Source organism: Lissotriton vulgaris, chromosome 1_2 (genome assembly GCF_964263255.1).
Source record: "Lissotriton vulgaris chromosome 1_2, aLisVul1.2, whole genome shotgun sequence".
Lineage (NCBI taxonomy): Eukaryota > Metazoa > Chordata > Amphibia > Caudata > Salamandridae > Lissotriton > Lissotriton vulgaris.
This window is the reverse complement of record NC_141686.1, coordinates 29,624,112-29,643,952: the sequence shown is the minus strand read 5'-3', so window position 1 is coordinate 29,643,952 and position 19,841 is coordinate 29,624,112. Positions and strand designations below refer to the sequence as shown.

The 19,841-nt window shown below is 45.1% G+C and overlaps 1 protein-coding gene across 1 annotated transcript in view; it reads right to left on the bottom strand.

The window, feature by feature from the left end:
* Positions 1–19,841, bottom strand: part of TTC38 (tetratricopeptide repeat domain 38) — a 693,598-nt gene that overhangs the window by 215,842 nt on the left and 457,915 nt on the right. Inside the window, exon 12 of the mRNA XM_086952761.1 lies at positions 2,200–2,359. Coding sequence (XP_086808887.1) covers positions 2,200–2,359 — 160 coding nt within the window. The remainder of the gene's footprint in view (positions 1–2,199; positions 2,360–19,841) is intronic.

Below are 19,841 nucleotides of genomic sequence, written 5' to 3'. Positions count from 1 at the left end.
AACACAACCAGATTGTATTTGTATCCCTCCGTTAGGGTCCTGCGGAGTTGGTTGAATGACAATGGTACACAGGATACTTCTGGGTCGTGGCATCATCGTCCACTCCAGGGGTTTGTGTGTTCAGGCACCTGCACATCAGGACCTTGCGGTTTCTGCAGATTGCATGAGCGACATTTGCATGTTGATGACTCACTGTGTCACTCATTCATTGATGGAACAGAGGTCTGCTTGTTAAATGAAGTTGGTACATCACACGTATACATTAGTGCATCTCCCTGCCAGTTCATGAACACAACTCTAGTGCTGGCTTGTGTGTTCAGTGGTTTTGCTTGTTGAACCCTCTACTAGTCGATGCCTGCTGTTTTAGTGATATTTGCGCTTCCAAGCCTTGCCTTTTGAGGCATTTTAGAGTGAGGTCGATGTTGGTAGTTTAAGTGAAGTTGGTGCTTAAAACATTTCTGTAGCATCTGCGAGCTTCATCGAAACCAATATACATCTCCATGGTCTGGGGTGGCTCTCACGTCTTCATGGTCAGGGGTGTCTCAGACTTCTCTGTGATCTGCCGTGTCTTCAACATCTTCATGGTCAGTGGTGTCTAACGTTCCCATGGTCAGGGGTGTCTCTGATGTGCTACTGTGCTTGTTTTAACCTATGCTCCAGAATGATACCAAAAAGGAGAATACAGCAAAACAAACTCTCATACAGTTTAAACATGCCTGTTTCAAAGTGAAATAGTCTGCTAAAGCAGTTTTCTTTGATTTAAGGCTGAAAAGGGATGATCAGGAGTAAAATAAAGTACTGCAATAATGCTGCAAAATTTCTAACTTTGTGCTGCTAAATTTGCAATTCTATGCCGCAATATCCTGGGGAGTCTACTTTGTGCACACTCCAGTGACGCTCAGCATTAATGAAGCTGGGAAACTTGTACCAGCTCTTCTTTTAATACTTTAGGAACACACACACTGACCATACTGGAGGTGAGTTCAAACATAGTGGTTTAGCAAAAATACGGAAATAAGCATAGGTGTTCCTCCTAAGGCTCAGTGATGCCCATGTTGTTTCACTGGCGAAGCTTAATTTTCTGTGCAGGTGCACAGCATCTGAAAAGTCCCTCATCTGCCTAGATTCTCCCTGCTACACTTGCTTAGGGTGATTCTCAATAGTTCATGCTGTCAAGTTCTATCACCTGTGAGAGTAACCTGTCAACCTGCTTCAGAAGACATGGCACAGGGAACGAGAGACCCCAGTACACATAACTACGGCCTCTGGAGGCTGGCCACCGAAGCTTTACTGCCAGATGTTTGACACTGCATCTCACGAGTAGATTGTGAGGCAAGCCCACCATAGGGCTGCACACTTTGGGTTCATGGCTTGGTGCATGGCATAATCAGAAGCCAGACTTTTGTCAGTCTTCTAAGAGGTACATGTTAATCAGTCCTGGTCAATGATGCTGAGGTTTCCAAACAAGCAGCTCATTTCAGTACTGCAGCCCGATACCATGAAGACTCAGATCCACAAACTCATCTTTCTACTAGGTCATGCCGAGTCTTTGAAGGCAAACTTTACTATATCAAACTCTGAACAGCTTGGGGATGCGGGTGTTGAATGGAAGTTAAGGGTTCATTAGATCACGTTCCAAGGTGGGCTACTGCAGACACGTTGTCACCTCTCAGACCTTCCATCTATGTCTTCCAAAACTTCACAGAATAAGTACAGCAGTAAATACTTAACTAATTTTTTGTTTATCACTGAATATGATGGGTTGGTTGTCTGAGCTGGTTCATTTTAAATTTAAGAGAAGAATTGAGAGGTAATGCCTCGAGCAACCAGCACCCTCGCAGACTACATGTTTCAGCAGTTTGGGTTAATACTTTTTAACTTTAGTCACTATCTTAAATCAAGTACGGGGCAGAAGTGGTCAACTCGTTACAAATAGATGATTTGCTGATTATACTGCCTGGAATATGTTAATGATCTTAGTCCAGTTTACACACGGCAGGTGTTCACTGTTCAAAGTATTATACGATAGTAAACAAATACCTTGTCAGTAGTCTCGACAGAGGCCAATTAACTGTTTTCCCACCTAGTCTAGCATCTTTAACATTAACTGGGGCTTTCTAGTACAGCACACGAAATGCCCACATTTATGAAGTCATACATGCACAACCAATGACATAGAGTACATTTTTGATGTAATACCTGAGCATTGCTGCCTCCTATTTGACTGATTTGGTAGCGCAGTGGATAAATAAGGTCTACAGCTGTACTATAATTTTTATTTTCCACTTCTACTAGAGCTTGGCAAAGGGGTGAGCCCAAAGTCTTCGCAAGAGCATGTTCATAGTTATCACCAGGAGTTCTGAAAACAAGAAGTAAAAACTGCTTTACACATTTACTTCAAATAGCAGAACACATCACATATGTACATCTAAGTGCATGCATAAATTAATTTAGTAACAGCAAGTAAATGTACCTCACCAAAAGCACAACTAGGGATAGAAGTCGCCTCCATAAATCTGTAGTACATTATTAACTCAAACATTCAAAGAACAAATAGCCATCTACAGTGTCAGCGTGGCCATCATGCAATTGCGTTTCCTCTCACATCACTACCAACAATAATAATAAACAATCAAAAAAAGGTTTCTGGCAACATGATCATTTTTAAAAGTTTAGCAAAATCAGAAGGTGGTATTTTCAAAGTATTACTTCAATTTAAAATCTCAACAAAAAGTGTAAAACGTGTTAGCATGTTTGACAACTAGTTTTAAAAGGTGTTGGCTATAATTCCCACAGTAAAGCCCAAAAGAAGGAGGTATTTCAGTAATAATTTTTGGGTTTCGCCTGCACAGCGCTTGCAATGTGCTTGTGAAATCTATTGTTTTTAATATATCTTAAAAGGGGTTTCTCTTATCAGTTCCCAAGGCCAAAGTACTCATTCTTTTCTTACATTTAGGCTGCACAGCATTTGCTGTTTACAGATACTTTTCGTTCCCTGGCTGCAAGCATTTACGAAACGTATCTTCTACTAAAGCTGTTCACACGGTTTAAGCCCAATTCTCTGTCAAGACTTCAGGGACTGTTAAAGTACGAGCTACTTACCTTCGGTAACGATGTATCTGGTAGAGACAATTCTAGCTGCAGATTCCTCAACATAGAATTATACCCAGGCGGGAGACTGGATCTGGAAAACTTTTTGCCACAGCATCCCTGCGCGCCGGCGGGATGGCACCACGCGACTCCGCCTAGGCAATGTCCGCGTATGTGGCGTCAGTGAGATCACATAAATCCCACCCTGGCGCGCCTACGTCACTTTTCTTTGGAGAACTTTTCCGCAGCACAACGTGGAGCCAGCAGGCAAAACTGTGAGAGTATAGGAACAGTGTGCAAAAGAGCAGAACAAGTGTAAAAGGGAATGGTGAGGAATAACACCATAAAGAACAGGGCCAGGCACTGCAGTACCCAAAAGCAGGGGAAAGAATAAAGAACAGAACCCAGCCCTGAGCAGCAACCTTGCCAGTATGGAGATAGCCCACCCTTGGAGACAAAGAACGTATGTAAAAAAAAATCACAATAACATGTAGCAGGACTATAACCCCAACCACAAACAATGAAGGGGAACCAGTTCAGGACAAACCAGGAATGGCAAAACTCCAAGAGAGCCCCATCACAGAGTGTGACAACCCTCATAATGAACAAAGGGCAGAGGCACAGCCAAAAGCCCCCAACCTAGAGGATAGCAGAGGGCCCAGAACCATAGAAATAAAGGGGAAGGAGGGTGACAGGAGGAGGAGGGGTGGAAGGTAGCCCCAACCTGGAGCTACCAGAGCATAAGGGCACCGAAGTACCTATAAACCTATCCTCCAATATGCCAAAAGGAAAGTAAAGGGAACAAATAAACAGGACGAACATCCTGTCAGAAAGAAAGGAAGAATGTACTCATAGAAGAAACAGCCGCCCACAGGGAGGTGAGTGCAGAAGACGACGCCATCAGTCCTCGCAGAACGGAGAGGAAGGGCGGGCCGTGAAGGGATCTGCGGCTAGAATCGTCTCTACCAGATACATCGTTACAGAAGGTAAGTAACTCTACATCTGATAGACTACTAGCTGTAGATTCCTTAACGTAGAATAGATACCCTAGCCATACCCAGAGGGGAGGAGGGTCTGCAAGAGGACCACACCCTCTGGACATATCAGAGAGTCCCACAGGGGATGGTTCAAGCGGACAGGGCGAAAAGCCCTGTCCCTCCAGGCAAGGGGAACCCCTACACTTAGAGGACCACCGAACCCAGAGGGGACGCGAGAAGACAAGAAAGAGGTAGCCCGTCCTCACTCAGCAGAGGAAAAGAGGGCAAGGCGAAAGGAGGCCAAAGCACCCCACGCCCATAAGAGACAACAGAACCTCCACCCAAGCTCAAGACAATAGGAGGAGCACTGAGGGTGAAGAATAACCTAGAGACTCCAAGGAAAAGAAGAAGAACACAGGCAAGCCCCCCCACCGGGAACACATCCAGTGAAGAGGGCAGCCGAGCCTATCACAGCCAGAAGGTAATAGACCAGAAAGAACATCAGCAATAAACAGACAGAAGCAGACAGGGAAATCCGAGGTCACCCAGGAAAAACTATCCAACGCTCCGCAGGGACAGAATTCGCCCGAAAGGGGGACAAGAACACAAGAACCATCCCATCCCCAGGGAGGAGAGACAGAACTGAATGCTGGGCCCACTGGAAGAAGCAGACAAGGCAAGGATGACTATCCCACTAAAGCGTCAATGGGGGGAGTGAAGAGGTGGTGCTCAACGGCACCGGGGTGGGCCCATCCTCCTCTCCTGAAAGTACAGTTAATCAACAAAGGTCTACCTCACGTAGAGTTGGTATGTATCCTGATATCCATGGAATACACACTGTGTGTTAAAATACCCCTCACACACTAAAAGGGCCCTTGGTGTCATGCTTCATCATTGGGGTCTTCCCGCCCCGCTGCGGGACGGGGCAGTGCTGCGACCAGCGACTACACTGAAGCACCTTTTTTATTGTGGGTGCTATGTGAGTGAATTGGAGTGAGTGTCAGTAGGGTCAGTGGTGAGATATAAGTAGGTGGTAAAAAATACCTGGCCTTGTGATAGAAAAAACAATTTAATAGACACTGGCTGGTATTGTTAAAAAAGTGATTCGGAGAGATATAGCAAGTTAATGGGCTTACTCTCCTGTGCGGGTCAACATGTTTCGGGGCGCTATACCCCTTCGTCAGGACCAGGGTCAGATCCCCCTGTCACTCACTCATGATAATTTTTTACTCTTTAGGCAGCGCGCAGCTGTGTGAGTTTCTTTCTCTATTGAGAAAACCAGTATTCCTGGACCCAAACAGATTAGCCAATTCGGAGTTTTTCTGTTTTATTTTCATCTTTCATTATTTCTTACTATCTTTTGTCACGGACATCCCAGTTAAGTTGCACACATAGTCACAACACACACAGTTAGTTAGCCATCCAGCATGGAGGATGCTGGCAGCCTCACCTTCGACGACGAAGAAGTCGATAGGATCATAGCAACCTTACGCCCTTTTGAAGGGCTGAGCAATTCCGAACCCGGCACAAATGATGGTGACTGGGATGAACTAGCAGCTCTAAGAAGAACACAAAAAAAGACAGCCTTGCATGACCTTCTTATGTCAGAGTACCTTAAATCAAAAACAGCCCCCTCTGGCCTAGTAGTGAAGAACGAACCATTCATTTTCACTCATTACCTCGATTTTAAGAGAGACTGGTCCCTTATAAGTTGGAGATGTACTAGGGATTGGCTAGTCCTTATCATAAAAACTGCGACCAAACTGACACAAGAACTCAAAATAGTAATAACAAACCTAGAGGTGAAGATCAAAAGTTATCTATCCCCTGCAGCCCTAAAAATACGACTAGAAGAACTGAACCGAGAGAGGACAGATTTTGAACTTACTCTGAAAAAAAGTAACTACAAGAAACATAAAAAAGACACAGAGTTTCACACACAAACGCGTATATCCCTACATCAAAAAAGACTATGTGTCCAGGAATCACAACAGCGATCAAGACACTGATTTTTCGGACACAAGCTCAAACAGTTTAAATTCAAGTAGAAATAGTAATCAAGGAACAAGAGGAGGGACATCTTCCCTCAGAAGATCGTATCCACATGGCGGCAGAGGCTGGGTACCTTACCAGGGACCACCAGGTTTTATGCAAGGCCCCCCAGGCTATATGCAATACTCACAAGTTCCACCCTATATGGGCAATCAATTCCATCCATGGGACCCACAGGCACCTCCATTAAACTACTATGGCCCACCGCCTTTTTTAGGCCAGCGCCAAGGCCCCCGAAGGGACAGAAATCGAAAAGGCACACGGGTCCACTGGAACCCACAGCAAGTAGTGCCCCTGGGTGTATCAACCAGGAGCCAAACAGCATCAACCAGCCGGGGAACTTAGTAGTGAAACTATCAGATCACCAACTAACAGAGGCCCAAGAAAATGTCCTGGGTAAGGGATTAGGTTTTGTCCCCACCAATAAGATGGACAAAATCAGAGTGTGTCAAGAAATAAAAGAGTTTATGCGGAAATTAAAGCTAAAAGCCTTTTTTCAGAACTCTAACAATGACACCGTTGATCAATCAGACACAGGTCTAAAGAAAAAATCCACTTTTACTCCAGCAGACTCCACAATACCAGTTGAACTTCTGGCATTTGAGAAAGCAGTCATGGACGATCTAGAAAACCTTCCTACAGATACGAACAACACCTACCAAAACATTACCAGGTTGGAGAGAGCCGCACTCCAAGAACTTTCCAATAATCAGGATATTGTAATCAAACCAGCCGATAAGGGCGGAGCTACGGTCCTATGAGAACTACGATAGAGAATGTAGGAAACTGTTGGAAGACAGACGTAACTACCAGGTACTCAGAGAAGACCCCACCGAAGAGGTCAGGATCTGCATTCTGATAATGATTGAAGAAGCCAGAGCACACAACTGGATAACCAAAAAAGAGAGGGACTTCTTAATTCAGGAAAACCCTAAAACACCATACTTCTACACGATACCAAAGATTCATAAAGAAGCCCCTTATCCACCAGGTCGCCCTATAGTGTCAGGGATTGATTCAATCCTTGAGCCTGTGTCAAAATTCGCAGACGCATTCCTTAGATCTATAGTGCAAGCGACCAACACCTACTTGAGGGACACCAAAGCTGTCCTACAATTGGTTAAGGAAGCACTTTTTGATCCTGAACAAGATCTCCTTTTAGGTTTAGATGTGGAGAGCCTCTACACTAGTCTCCCTCACCAAGAAACTTTGGAAATAATAGAAGAAGTCCTTTTTTCCACACCTTGGAAATACCACACAGAGAGACAAGTGGTACTCGAATGCATCTCTCTATCCCTGAAGAAGAACTTTTTTCAATATGAAAGTACATACTACCTACAGAAACACGGCACGAGCATGGGGAGCACTTGTGCCCCCAGTCTAGCCGGTCTGTACGTGCATCACTTCCAAATGGAAGCAGGCCTGGGTTTCCCCCATCTTAAAAAAACCACCTTAGACCCCTCACTTCCGGAGAACTTCAGGCCCATCTCCTTGCTCCCCTGGCCTGCCAAAGTCGTCGAGGCACACGTCAACAATATCCTGTCCGATTTCCTCCTTACCAACAACATTCTGGATGACTCCCAACACGGGTTTAGAGCTGGTCACAGCACCGAGACAGCCTTGCTCAGTGTCTCCGAGGACCTCCGTTCCATTCTTGACACCGGCGGTACTGCAGCACTGGTCCTGTTGGACCTCAGTGCTGCCTTCGATACGGTGTCACACGAGGTCCTCTTGACAAGATTGGAGGAAATTGGAGTTACAGAGGTAGCCTTGGGATGGTTCAGAGAATTCCTGTCTAACAGGTCCTTTAGAGTCTCTACCCCTCCTTACATCTCGAAGGAGCATAGCATTGGACAGGGAGTGCTGCAGGGCTCTTCCCTTAGCCCTACCCTGTTCAATGTCTATGTTCGCCCTTTAGCGGAGGTGGCTAGAAGGAATGGAATGGCACTGGTATCCTATGCAGACGATACCCAGTTGGTGGTGGCTCTGAATAACAACAGTGGTCTGGAAGCCCATCACTTTAAACAGACACTCACTGACATCACCAACTGGATGACGGCGAATTTTCTCCAATTAAACGCCGGAAAAACTGAGATTCTGCTCCTGGGGAAAAACACCGCATCCTGGGGAGACAACTGGTGGCCTGACATCTAAGGCCCACCCCCCAAGCCAAAAGATTGCGTCAAAAATTTGGGAGTATGGGTGGACTCGGCTTTAAAGTTTACCATCCACACTAAGAAAGTGGCTGCCACGTGCTTTGGCATTTTACGTAACATCAGGCCCATTCTGAAGTTCTTTGACTGCCGCACCCGCCAGCTCATTGTTCAGGCGACGATCCTTTCTAGACTGGACTATGCCAGCTCTCTCCTATTGGGAGCGAACCTGGCTGAAACCACCAGATTGCAGAGAGTCCAGAATGCGGCAGCCAGGGCTCTGGTTGGTCTCCCTCGCCATTCTTCCGTTTCTGGAGCCTTAAAAAAATTGCATTGGCTCCCGGTGGGCAAAAGGATCCAGTTCAAGGCTCTATGTTTAGCCTTTAAAATCCTTAAAACCGCCTCTCCCCCCTTGCTGAGCCCCCTCCTGTCTGAGTACACCCCTAGAAGATCGCTCCGCTCAGAGGGGCAACATCTTGCGACCATTCCTCGCACTAGACTGGCCAGAGTCGGCAGCCGATCCTTCAGTTTCCTGGCTGCCAAGCTATGGAACAGTTTGCCCGAAGCCATACGGGGGATTCAAGACCTCTTAGCCTTTAGAAAGGCCGTCAAAACTCATCTTTTTCAATAATTTGTCATTTATCTGTGCTACTTTCTCTCTGCATTTTGTCTGCTCGCAGCGCCGGGACGCCCCTTGGCTGGGGCAGCCGTGCGCTATATAAATTTCCATAACATTAACATTAACATCACCTAGAAATAACAAAAATCCTCAATGACCAAAATCCCTACAGGAACCATGTAGTGACATGGAAAAGGTACATTGATGATGTGCTAGTGATTTGGAGGGGAGACCAAGACTCATTTCATGACCTGGCTTAACCAACAAGATCGGTTCCTTAAATTCACCCACACAGTTTCCAAGGAGAACCTTGTGTTCCTGGATTTAAACATCTATCCCACTGACGGACAGTTAGAAACATGCACCCACTTCAAACCCACTGCTAAGAATAGCTTGTTACTTTATAGCAGCTTTCATCCGCGACACTTACGCGATAATCTACCCTATGGGCAATTTCTTCGGTTGCGGCACAACTGCAGTAACATTAAAGATTTCAAAACCCAAGCAGCTGACCTGGAGTGCAAACTACTGAACAGGGACTACCCGAAAACTATTGTAAACAAAGGAAAAAAGAGAGCCCGGAATAACAACAGAGAGGCCCTTTTAGAACCAACACAGATAAGAGAACCGGATCCACGCCCCATCTGTGTAACAACATACAATACCAATTCAAATCACATCACAAACATTCTGAACAAACAGTGGAAAATACTCAACTGCGGCAAACAAAATTTTCCAAAACCCATGTTTTCACATAGACGGGGTAAAAATTTAAAGGATCTGTTGGTCCACACTAGACCAAAGAACATTGGCAACAATGACCCTCCAAAACTAACAGCACTCAGTGGGCATTTTCCTTGCGGCACTAGTGCGTCCTGTCAATACACGCAAAAAATCAATCCACATGGGAGCAACGCTCTTTCACCAACTGTAATAGCCGCAATGTGGTCTATTTGATTACTTGCCCCTGCAGGAAAGAATATGTGGGCATGACCACAAGGCCAGTGAAAGTTCATATGGGCGAACACCGCAGTAACGTGCGTTGCAAAAAAACAAAGACCAGAATGGCGACGCACTATGCAACAATGGGACACACCGTCCATGATTTGAAATGGACAGTCAAAGAGGCTTTCAAGAATGACAAGGACCTCGTATCAAAGGAGCAACGTTGGGTGTACCACCTAGGTACCCACCAGACAGGCCTGAATGACGAAATACCATGGTCCCAACGCAAGATTTGAAAAACATAAACCCTCCCCAACTAGAGGGCTACCCTGTATGTCATACTTGGCAGTTGCACCGAATATCGGCCTAGACTTTTTGGCCATACAAACTGAATGCTGGGAAATTTATCTTCCACTTTCTGATAGAATAGCTCCACAATTTCCAACTAAAATAGTCAGATTTTATAAAATGTATATCAACTGTCCCCAATGACCCCGCATTTAGTCTAGCATCATTGTTCGTTCTTCGAGAAATGTTCTGGGAACCAGTGTTACATCCTGTGCATGCGCGCAGTGACACTCTTCTCCGCGCATGCGCTAAACAGCTAGCACTTTGCCTCGGAGCCCGCACACGCGCAGAAGCATCTCCGCTCCGCGCATGCACACTCCGTCCAGGACTACGCCCCCCAACTCCGCAGCAAAATCTATCTGCCTTTAACAAACTACAAATTTAGCAGTCAATGTCGGCTGGTTTTTATGCGAACACAAGGCAATACAATTAACAAGCAATAAAAACCATTTAACAATGGCCGACACAGCAACCTTGAATTCGTACCCCTCGAGGACACACCTATCCCGAGTCCGACAATCAAACAACCAATTACCCAATTAACACTACTATAAAAAAAAACGCCCGACCCTGGCTTCTCACAACCACGGAAGCCACGGACGAAGGAGGAAGCACCGACGTGCTGGGGGTTGAGTAAGTACGGCATAGCCGATTGGGACACACAGTTGGTAGCCTATTTCTGCTACTCACTGCAGAAAACAACAACCATTTGGATGGCTCAGATACCCGGGATAAGAATATATTTCCTTCCCCTTTCTTTTGCTTTTCCACCCTACAGATGGACCTCTATTACCCTTTGTCCAGACTTGGCTCATGAGGCACTGATTCCCATCTTCCTAAGTATGTATCACTGATAGAATACATGCTGTTTTCCAAGCTAACAAACTGTATGTGTGTTCTAGTGTATGTGTGGTTTACTAGGATGTTGTATATCACTTTATGTCACACCATTGTGAACCTCAGTATTCATTTGATATACGGAGCACAGATGTCTATATGTGTGTTTGTAGACCCTCCATTTCTTTCTCCCTTACAGGTGACTATTAGGTCAGCGCAATGGGATCCGCGCATTAATAACCACGTTCTCTTGTTGTTTTCCGGCTTATTACATCATAATTACTGATAGAGCTAGGGACACGTGTAAATAAAAATTATATATACACATTGATAAAAAGTATATCTTCACTTTTCTTTGTACATACACCCTAGAATTTTTGTGGTAAAACATGAGAGTGACAGGGGGATCTGACCCTGGTCCTGACGAAGGGGTATAGCGCCCCGAAACATGTTGACCCGCACAGGAGAGTAAGCCCATTAACTTGCTACATCTCTCCGAATCACTTTTTTAACAATACCAGCCAGTGTCTATTAAATAGTTTTTTCTAACACTAGGCCAGGTATTTTTTAACACCACCTACTTATATCTCACCACTGACCCTACTGACTCTCACTCCCATTCACTCACATAGCACCCACAATAAAAAGGTGCTCCAGCGTAGTCGCGTGTCGCAGCACTGCCCCGTCCCGCAGCGGGGCGGGAAGACCACAATGATGAAGCATGACACCAAGGGCCCTTTTGGTGTGTGAGGGGTATTTTAACACACAGTGTGTATTCCATGAACATCAGGATACATACCAACTCTACGTGAGGTGGACCTTTGTTGATTAGCTGTGTCCTACTAAAGCACCAAAAATGCCCAATGGTGCAGAAAGACACTAGGTTGGCACTGGCAAGCACAACCAGAGGCAGAGAGCACCGCAGAAGGGTGCACTCAGGGCAAACCAGACATCAGCTGAAGACGGAGAGCAAGAGGGCGAAGAAGGGTCCAGACACGCACCAGGAAGGAGTCCGCACACACAGCCCAAAAAGAAGTGGAACCAGACAGAGCCAAGACGCCAGGCCGCAGACAGCAGGACAGACCAGGCGAACAGCGCAGTGACCCCGCAGAAGGACACCCCGGGGCACAACTCAAGCCATTCTAACAAGAGGATTGCATCCACAACATACCGTAACGCCACGGAGAGCAGAGGCTCGAAGGCGACCACAGCTCCCTAGCGCATGACAGAGCTATATAACAGCTACCACTGCCCCAGATAGGGCATGTTATGTTCCAAGACATGGGAACCTCTTAGGAAAAAACCTCAGCAGCAGAGGACAACAGAAATATTTGCGGAAAACCCGCAGAAGGCTGGTCATGCAGCCAAAGAGAAAAACACAGAAGGCCTAGTCTCAGGGCCAGCATGGTGTAGAAACCCATAACGAAAACGATCGGCCGGCCAGCAGCCAACAGAACCATAGTCACAACAAGTAGGACTCGAATGCACATGAAGCACACAGACCACACAACTGGGGCGACCCGCCCCAAAGGAAGAACACCTCCCAAAAACCAGATCAACTCACAGGTCACTGAGGAGGAGAAGGAGGAGGTGGCAGCCGAAGCCCCGCCAAGAATCTCTGAATGGTCGAGTCCGCAGGGGCGTTAAAAAAAAAAAAGAACGCAATCGAAAGGAAGGTCCACAAGCCATTCCCAAATGTTCTACGGGAACACACTGTCCCAAAGCCAGACATGGAGACGAAGTGCAATCGAAGAAGCCATGGCGCGACCCAGCACCTCCAAGTGCCCAGAAGAGAAGAATGGAGAGAATCTTCGAAGGGAAGCAGCAGCTCACTACCACCAGAGCCCTGATGGAGAACCTCCAGAAGATGATCTTGCACAGTCTATGCCAGCGGCATAGACTGTGGCAAGAGTCCGGCGGAGTCCAAGAGTGGATTCTTGAAGAGTAGAAAATGCAAGCAGAGGTGACAGTCTATGCCACTCGGAGGTGACCAGGAGGCACGGAAGAGGAATGCCCACAGATGTCGGAAGGTTCAGGAGTGATGACAGTGACCTTGTCGCTGCACCTGTGGGGACCAGGCGGCGCTGAGGAATTTACTGATTTAGCTCTCCTCTTTGCGAAAAGGGCAATAACTTTGAGATGGGTCTCCCCGACGCTCTCTCTCCAGCACATGGCACAAGGACTTGGAACACTGGGCCGAGGGTCAAGGACTGCGGAGGGAGAAGTCAAGAGCCCAGCGGAAATACCTCTTCCCTGAATACTGGTTGGCGCTTGTGTGCACCCTTAAAGACAACGGAATGGACAGTGAACTGCCATCATAATAAGTGACCCCCAAAATGCAGTCCTCGGGTACTAGTGCCAGCGTGGTCGTAGCAGCAAACTCTAAAACTATAGCACTGCCTGGCCACCAGTGGATGAAGCTGGATAATACCCGCTTTTGCTTCTGTTTCAAATCGCACTTGCTAATCTTATTCCTTGATATGTTAATGCATGTGCTCTGAGGCTTCTGTAAAGACAGATCTGGAAGGACGGGGAGGTGCACTCAAGATTATAGGAAGGAAACATGAATGTTTGACCAAATTATATGTTATTTCCACCATATATTAAAAAACTTAAACAGATTTTCAAAAAAGTTTGGAGGTGGTTTGTAGAAATCAATGAAGTCTGGTAGACAGTTCTTGTAGTTGTAGTTTATTCTTCAAGTTACAGCTTATTAAATTCCAATGTAAGTCTTAATATAGGCCCTACCAAGAGCAGCCTCCTCGCTGCTCAGCCCATCTTCTCCAACAGCTCCACCTTCAAGTACAAACATCCATAACATTCCAAATGACATCATATGGCTAGAGCAGCAGGCAGAGAACCAGGGCCAGGGAGATGCATTACATAAGAAGCAGATTACTACACATCTTCACCTTTATAATATTTAACAAAATTAAATAGTATACAGATATATAAACATAGGAAGAGAAGATAAACATTTCAGAAGTAAACGTAAAAGAACACCATAATAACTTGAGCCAAACTCTCCTTATGTAATAATAATAATAATGTAAAAGCAATGCAATAATGAGAAAATAGTAATGTAAGTAATAAAATAGCCTTCCCTATGTAGTAATAATAATAATAACGATGTAATAGTAATAATGTAAGTATGAAACAGTAAGACAGCCTTCTGTATGTAATAATAATGATAATAATAATAATGACATAGTAAATGTAGTAATATAAGTAATAAAGCAGTAACATAGAAGTCGTAAACTTAAACAAATGGCAGGAAAAGGGAATACCATACGCCCTTTACTGCACACACTATAATATACCGTCCACTTACCAAGAACACCCTCTACTGCATACTATTACAGGACCAGGGAAATTTACATATCCTATAATGCACATAATATAATGTTCTGTCTGCATACTATTGCAGGACCACACACGCATTAATACACAGTAACCTCCCAAATAGAGAACACATACCTCTTCGTAAAGGGGGAATCCACCTCCCTATAAACCACCACACACAGTAACCCTAGGGGGAATCCACCTCCCTATAAACTTCAAACAAATGGCATCATATAGCTATAGCATCAGGCAGAGAACCAGGGCCAGGGAGATGCATTACATAAGAAGCAGATTACTATAGGGTTGTTGTAGAATTTAGGGATTTTTTTGTATTTTGCTGGGTTGCATGGCTGGGTGTATTTTTCCCATGATGGATCAGGCTTTATGAATGCTATGTGCTGGAATGGGATGACTTACTAAATACTAAAGCCGAATGTGTTGGGTCAAACGTGGGTGAGGGAGCTAGGGTGTGGCAGCATCATCATCGTTCCCCTCCTAGAGGCCGGAAGGAGAGCGTGAAATACAGACAGGGTTGAAAATCAGCGAAAAATGGAGCAGGAGCTTAAGCAAGTGGTGGCTTTTGTTGCCAGTATGAGCTCACCTGAAAGTTGAAGGGACTACAGGTGTGTCAATCCCCTAAAGTAGGAGGTGAGTCGTCAATGCTGCATAGCAAGATGTGGAGGATCAGTGTGGCTGAATCTGGTTGCAAAAGTGTAAGATCAGAGAGGTGTTAATAAGGCATTTTGAGGGGCGTGCCGTAGGCCTGGTAGACACATGGAGACATACAAGGGTTCTATGATGGGTTATACGTTCCACAGTAAAAAATATAGTCATTTTTCCAGTTTGGACTATATTTTTGTGGATAGAACTCTAGCCGAAAATATAAAGGCAGTCCATATTCTACCAGGCCATGTTTCAGATCAGGCTGCGGTCAGTATGTCCTTAAAGTGTTGCAGTTGCCGACCAAATGTAAGGTGGACATTAAAAAAGGGCCATCTCTTTAGACCCTGAGGTAATTGCTACCCAGAAACAAGCCAATGTGGGCTTCTTGCTTGATAATGCAGGATCAGCCTCCCTTGATGTAATCTGGGATACTTTTAAAGCGTATGTTAGAGGGATGTTGCAAAGTCTGGCTCATTTTAAAAACAAGGTTTAGAGAAGCCTCAAAAGATTGAAAGATAGAGGGGGGATACTAGAGGTCGATCTGCTGTAGCAAGGCATCAGATCAAATGAAGGTAGGGGGGAGCTAATAAAGCAACTGGAAGAGTTGAGGCAAAACTACAAGATCAAATAGGACATGGATTGCAGAGAGCAATGGCAAACAGGATGTATGAGAACATTTGAATATGGAAAGAGATCGAGGGCCCTACAAGGAAGGCAAGAGTTGAGAGATCAAGAAACCACATTAGAGAATTGGTAATAAATTAACTGGGCGATGTTTCGAATAAGGCAGAGGAAATGAAGGTCTATCTAGCATCCTTATTAGCGGAGTTATTCACAGAAGAGGTTCAACCCGATCTAGAGAGGCTTAGAGCTTGGCTGGAAAGCGTACAGAAACCAGGACTTACAAAGGAGGGTAAAGAATACTTGGATGCCCCTATGATCAAGGAAGAATTTAGGACATACCTTCTGTGGATAAAGAATGGTAAGGCTGCTGGCCCGGATGACTTTCCATCAGAGTATAAACTTTTAATAGAAGAATTGATCGCAGAGTGGGAATTATTGTTCAACTCAATATACTGGCAGGGAGGCCAGATCCCAAAACTCAAGGAAAGAGGCCACAACAGTCTTGGTCTTAAAACCTACCAAGGATCCTAGGAAAGCAGACTCCTACTGACCAATCTCCCTGCTAAATGCAGATTATAAAAATCTTTATGAGTATTGTAGCAGGGAGATTGGCCAAGCTCGCCCCCCGCAGCTGATCCATATGGATCAGAAAGGATTTATCTCAAAGAGGCAAATCCAGGAGCTCATGCAAAAATTGACAGGCACAATCTACCTTACCACGACTCGTTCGATCCCCATGGCCATGGTCGCGATCGGGAATGTTGGGCATATCCGTGGGGGGTCCTGGATGTAATAGGATTCAGCCCGGGCTTCACCCTCACTCTTCAGAATCTGTATGAAAATTAGTCGGCCAAGATACTTCTTAATGGCTCACTAACAAGGAGTTTTAGTATACAAAGGGGTATGAGGCAGGCTTGTTCCCTGTCACCTGTGTGGTTCGATATCTATATTGAACCTCTGTCAGCTAAGGAAAGATAGTCAGGTCATCCCTTTTCATTCACCTACTTTTAGTAGCAAGATTGCAGTGTATGCCAGCGATTTGATAATTTATACGGTTATAACTGTACAGAGGGTAGAGCAGGTGGTGGTAGAATTCAAAGCCCTGTCCGGGTACTTGGTGAATAATTCCATGATGGAGGTAATGTGTTGGAATATAGAAGGGTGGAGAGGGAGTGTAAGTGCGGAGATAAAATATTGAGGGATTACTATTGTCACCCCAGTAGATGAAATCCCTTCACATGATTTTAAAAGTGTGGTTAAGGAGGTTGACTCTTAATTGTCTAGGTGGAAGAATTTGCCTCTCACAATCTACGGGTCGTTAATTAAATAAAGATGTCGATCCTCCCAAAACAAACATGCCTTTTTCACATTCCCAAGATCAATAATAGACAAACTCCAGAGGAAAATAGTCATATGGGCTTCCAGGAGGGGTAAGGTTGGCATGGAAAAATATGAGCAAAGGCATGAGAAGGGTGGTTTGGCCCTCCCAGATTTAAATTTGTATTGTATAGCACATCAGTTTAAGAATATCCGGATGTTATTGGTAAAGCCCGATAACTCAACTTGGGGAATGCTATTACGAGAAATGACAAGAAAGGTGGGAGCTGATGGATTTCTGTATAAGTTTGGTTCCCCAAAATTCTTTAAAAAGGTATGACTGAAGGTTTTAAAGACAACACTCAATCGTTGGTGCAAGGTGAGGAAAATTCTCAATATAGCATATTATTCCAAACTTTGCCCTAATATGAGATTCCCCTGGCACCCCAGAATGCATGAAGGATGAGTTGAGTCTTTCATTAAGGCGGGCAGGGATCGTTACCTGAGGAGTCCTGATGACAATGCAAGGAATAGTACCCTGGGAAGCCCTATTGGCCAAAGTTAGAGATAGTCTATGTAAATTCAAATAGGAGCAGCTGCCTTCCTGGTTTGCGTCCTCGATATAGGAAATGGAAATTTGAGTTTTCTCTACAGGACAGAAGACCTAATAGAAAGGAGGTCGCCATATGGTATTGGAAACTCCTTGAAGCGGAAGATAAGAAATGGAAATTCTCACATATGGTGTGGGGAGATACCTTCTGAGGGGGTGGACTTAAAACCAATCTGGTGTGACTCTTTGAAATTATTATATTGTGTCGTTAAGCTGGCAAATTTGAAGCAAAAACACTTTTTCACCATTAACAGACTATACTGGTCACCACTAAAAATTGCTAAGTTTGCCCCATTACCCACCGCCAGGTGCAGTGTGTGTGGATTCCTAAAAGCTAAGGATAAACATATTTTCTTCCCGTGCCCTAGGACAAAAGCGTTCTGGAGTGACATTGAGACTATCCTAAAAGACAATTTAGGGGTAACAATAGCCTTAAATTCATTATCAGTCCTGTTGGCAGTAAATAAGAACACAATCATTCTACTGAGCAGGGAGCAGAGCGGTCTCTTGTTCTACTTGATACTTACAGCGCGGAGGGAAATCTGTAAACGGTGGATGGATCCATCACTTCCGAAGGTCACAGACTGGATCAAAGTGGCTAACTTGGCATGCCGTATGGATTTGGAATGCAAGATAGGAAGGTCATCCGAGATATAGGCAGACTTGTCTAGATGGAGGGTGATTTAGGGAAGAACCCCAGATAGGACAATGAGCTCCTATGATAATACAGAGGCACCGACCCAGGTGAAGGCTCCACTTGGGCGGTTCACAGTGGAGGGGCAATGTGTGAATTCAAGGCACCATGAGGACGACAGATACAGCGATCTGAGATTTGCAGATGCTAAGGTGAAATGAGGACAAATAAAATGCTGCACATCAAGACGTGGAGGATCAGTATGGCTGAATCTGCCTACAAACGTGTGAGATGAGAGAGGTGTTAATAAGGCATTTTAAGGAGAGTGCGATATTCCCTTTAGCAGCTTGGCATGAATACTTATAGTTGCAAGGTTGTGGGTTTGAATAAATATGCTAAGCGGATTGTTCAAAAAGAAAGAAGGCTCGGGCATTTGAGAAGGCTTGAAAGAGGTTGTATTATTTGTATTAGTGAAGCTGGGTTTCATTATCACGTGTAGTATTATGCGAATTGAATAGCAGACTGTTAGGAGAGGCATTTCACGCTACAAATTGTGTCTGTAGTTTAATGTTCAGTGTCACCCGCCTGATGACTGGTGTGCCAAAGGCAATCATGCCTGTACCTGTCTGCAGCCAGCTGCTGCCAATCAATATGCATGTAGGTGCTTTATGTGTAATGCCCGATGTGGTACCTAGGTGAGGTGGGGCCTATAGACCCATCTACCCCAGGTTTCTTCATTGTCCTGGAACTGATCACTGACCGGGGAGTTTTTTTCCCCCCCCGTCACCCTCATTTTGTGAGTTCTTTGTGGGGTAATTGTGTGGGAGGGTGTTACTGATGCAAGTTTTGGGTTATAACAGATTCATTTACTTAAACATGCAGGTAGGGGGTTAAGTTGCCATAATTATACAGGCTTCTGATGAGTAAGAGATAAGAAAGGGGTAGCTTAGGGGGCTGATGAGCTACATGCAGGCCTATGCACCCCTTGGAGGGTGCACAGGTGAGGGTCTGGGTCGGACGTTTTGAATTGAACTTGTAAGGCGCACAGCTACCCCGAGGGGTTTCCCGGCACCGGCCCGGTAGAAGAGCTGAGAACTAGCAAGAAGGGTCTAAGAATTGAAGAACCAAGTTTTCAAGCTTTTGCGGAATACACCATAAACGGTTTCCTCACAGACGTAGAGCATGGTATGGTGGGATGTTTTGAGATGCTTGAGGTTTGTGTGGGTGAGGTATATGTAGCAATGAATGGAGAGTCAGTTGTAAAGTAGAGAAAAACTCTTTGGAGTACGAGTGAGTTTTAGGGATTGTTGGCACTTTGCGGGAGACTTATGGGACGTAGAAGCTAGGTGTATTATTTGTATAGTGAAGCTTGAATCTGATTTCATGTAATGTATTATGTGATTTGAACTGCAGACCGGTCCTATACCGTCTTATTAATTGGTCTGAGGTGTGCCAAAGGGAATCATGCCTGCATCTGATTTATTACACCTGCGGTGCTCCTTCTGCCTCGGCAGCTGACATAAGCTAAAACAAATACAGTTAATGCTGCCAAGTCCCCAGTATGTTTGCTATTTTTCAGTCAGGTGCTCTCAGAGGATGCTACTGAGGTCTTAAAGAAGGAACATTTATA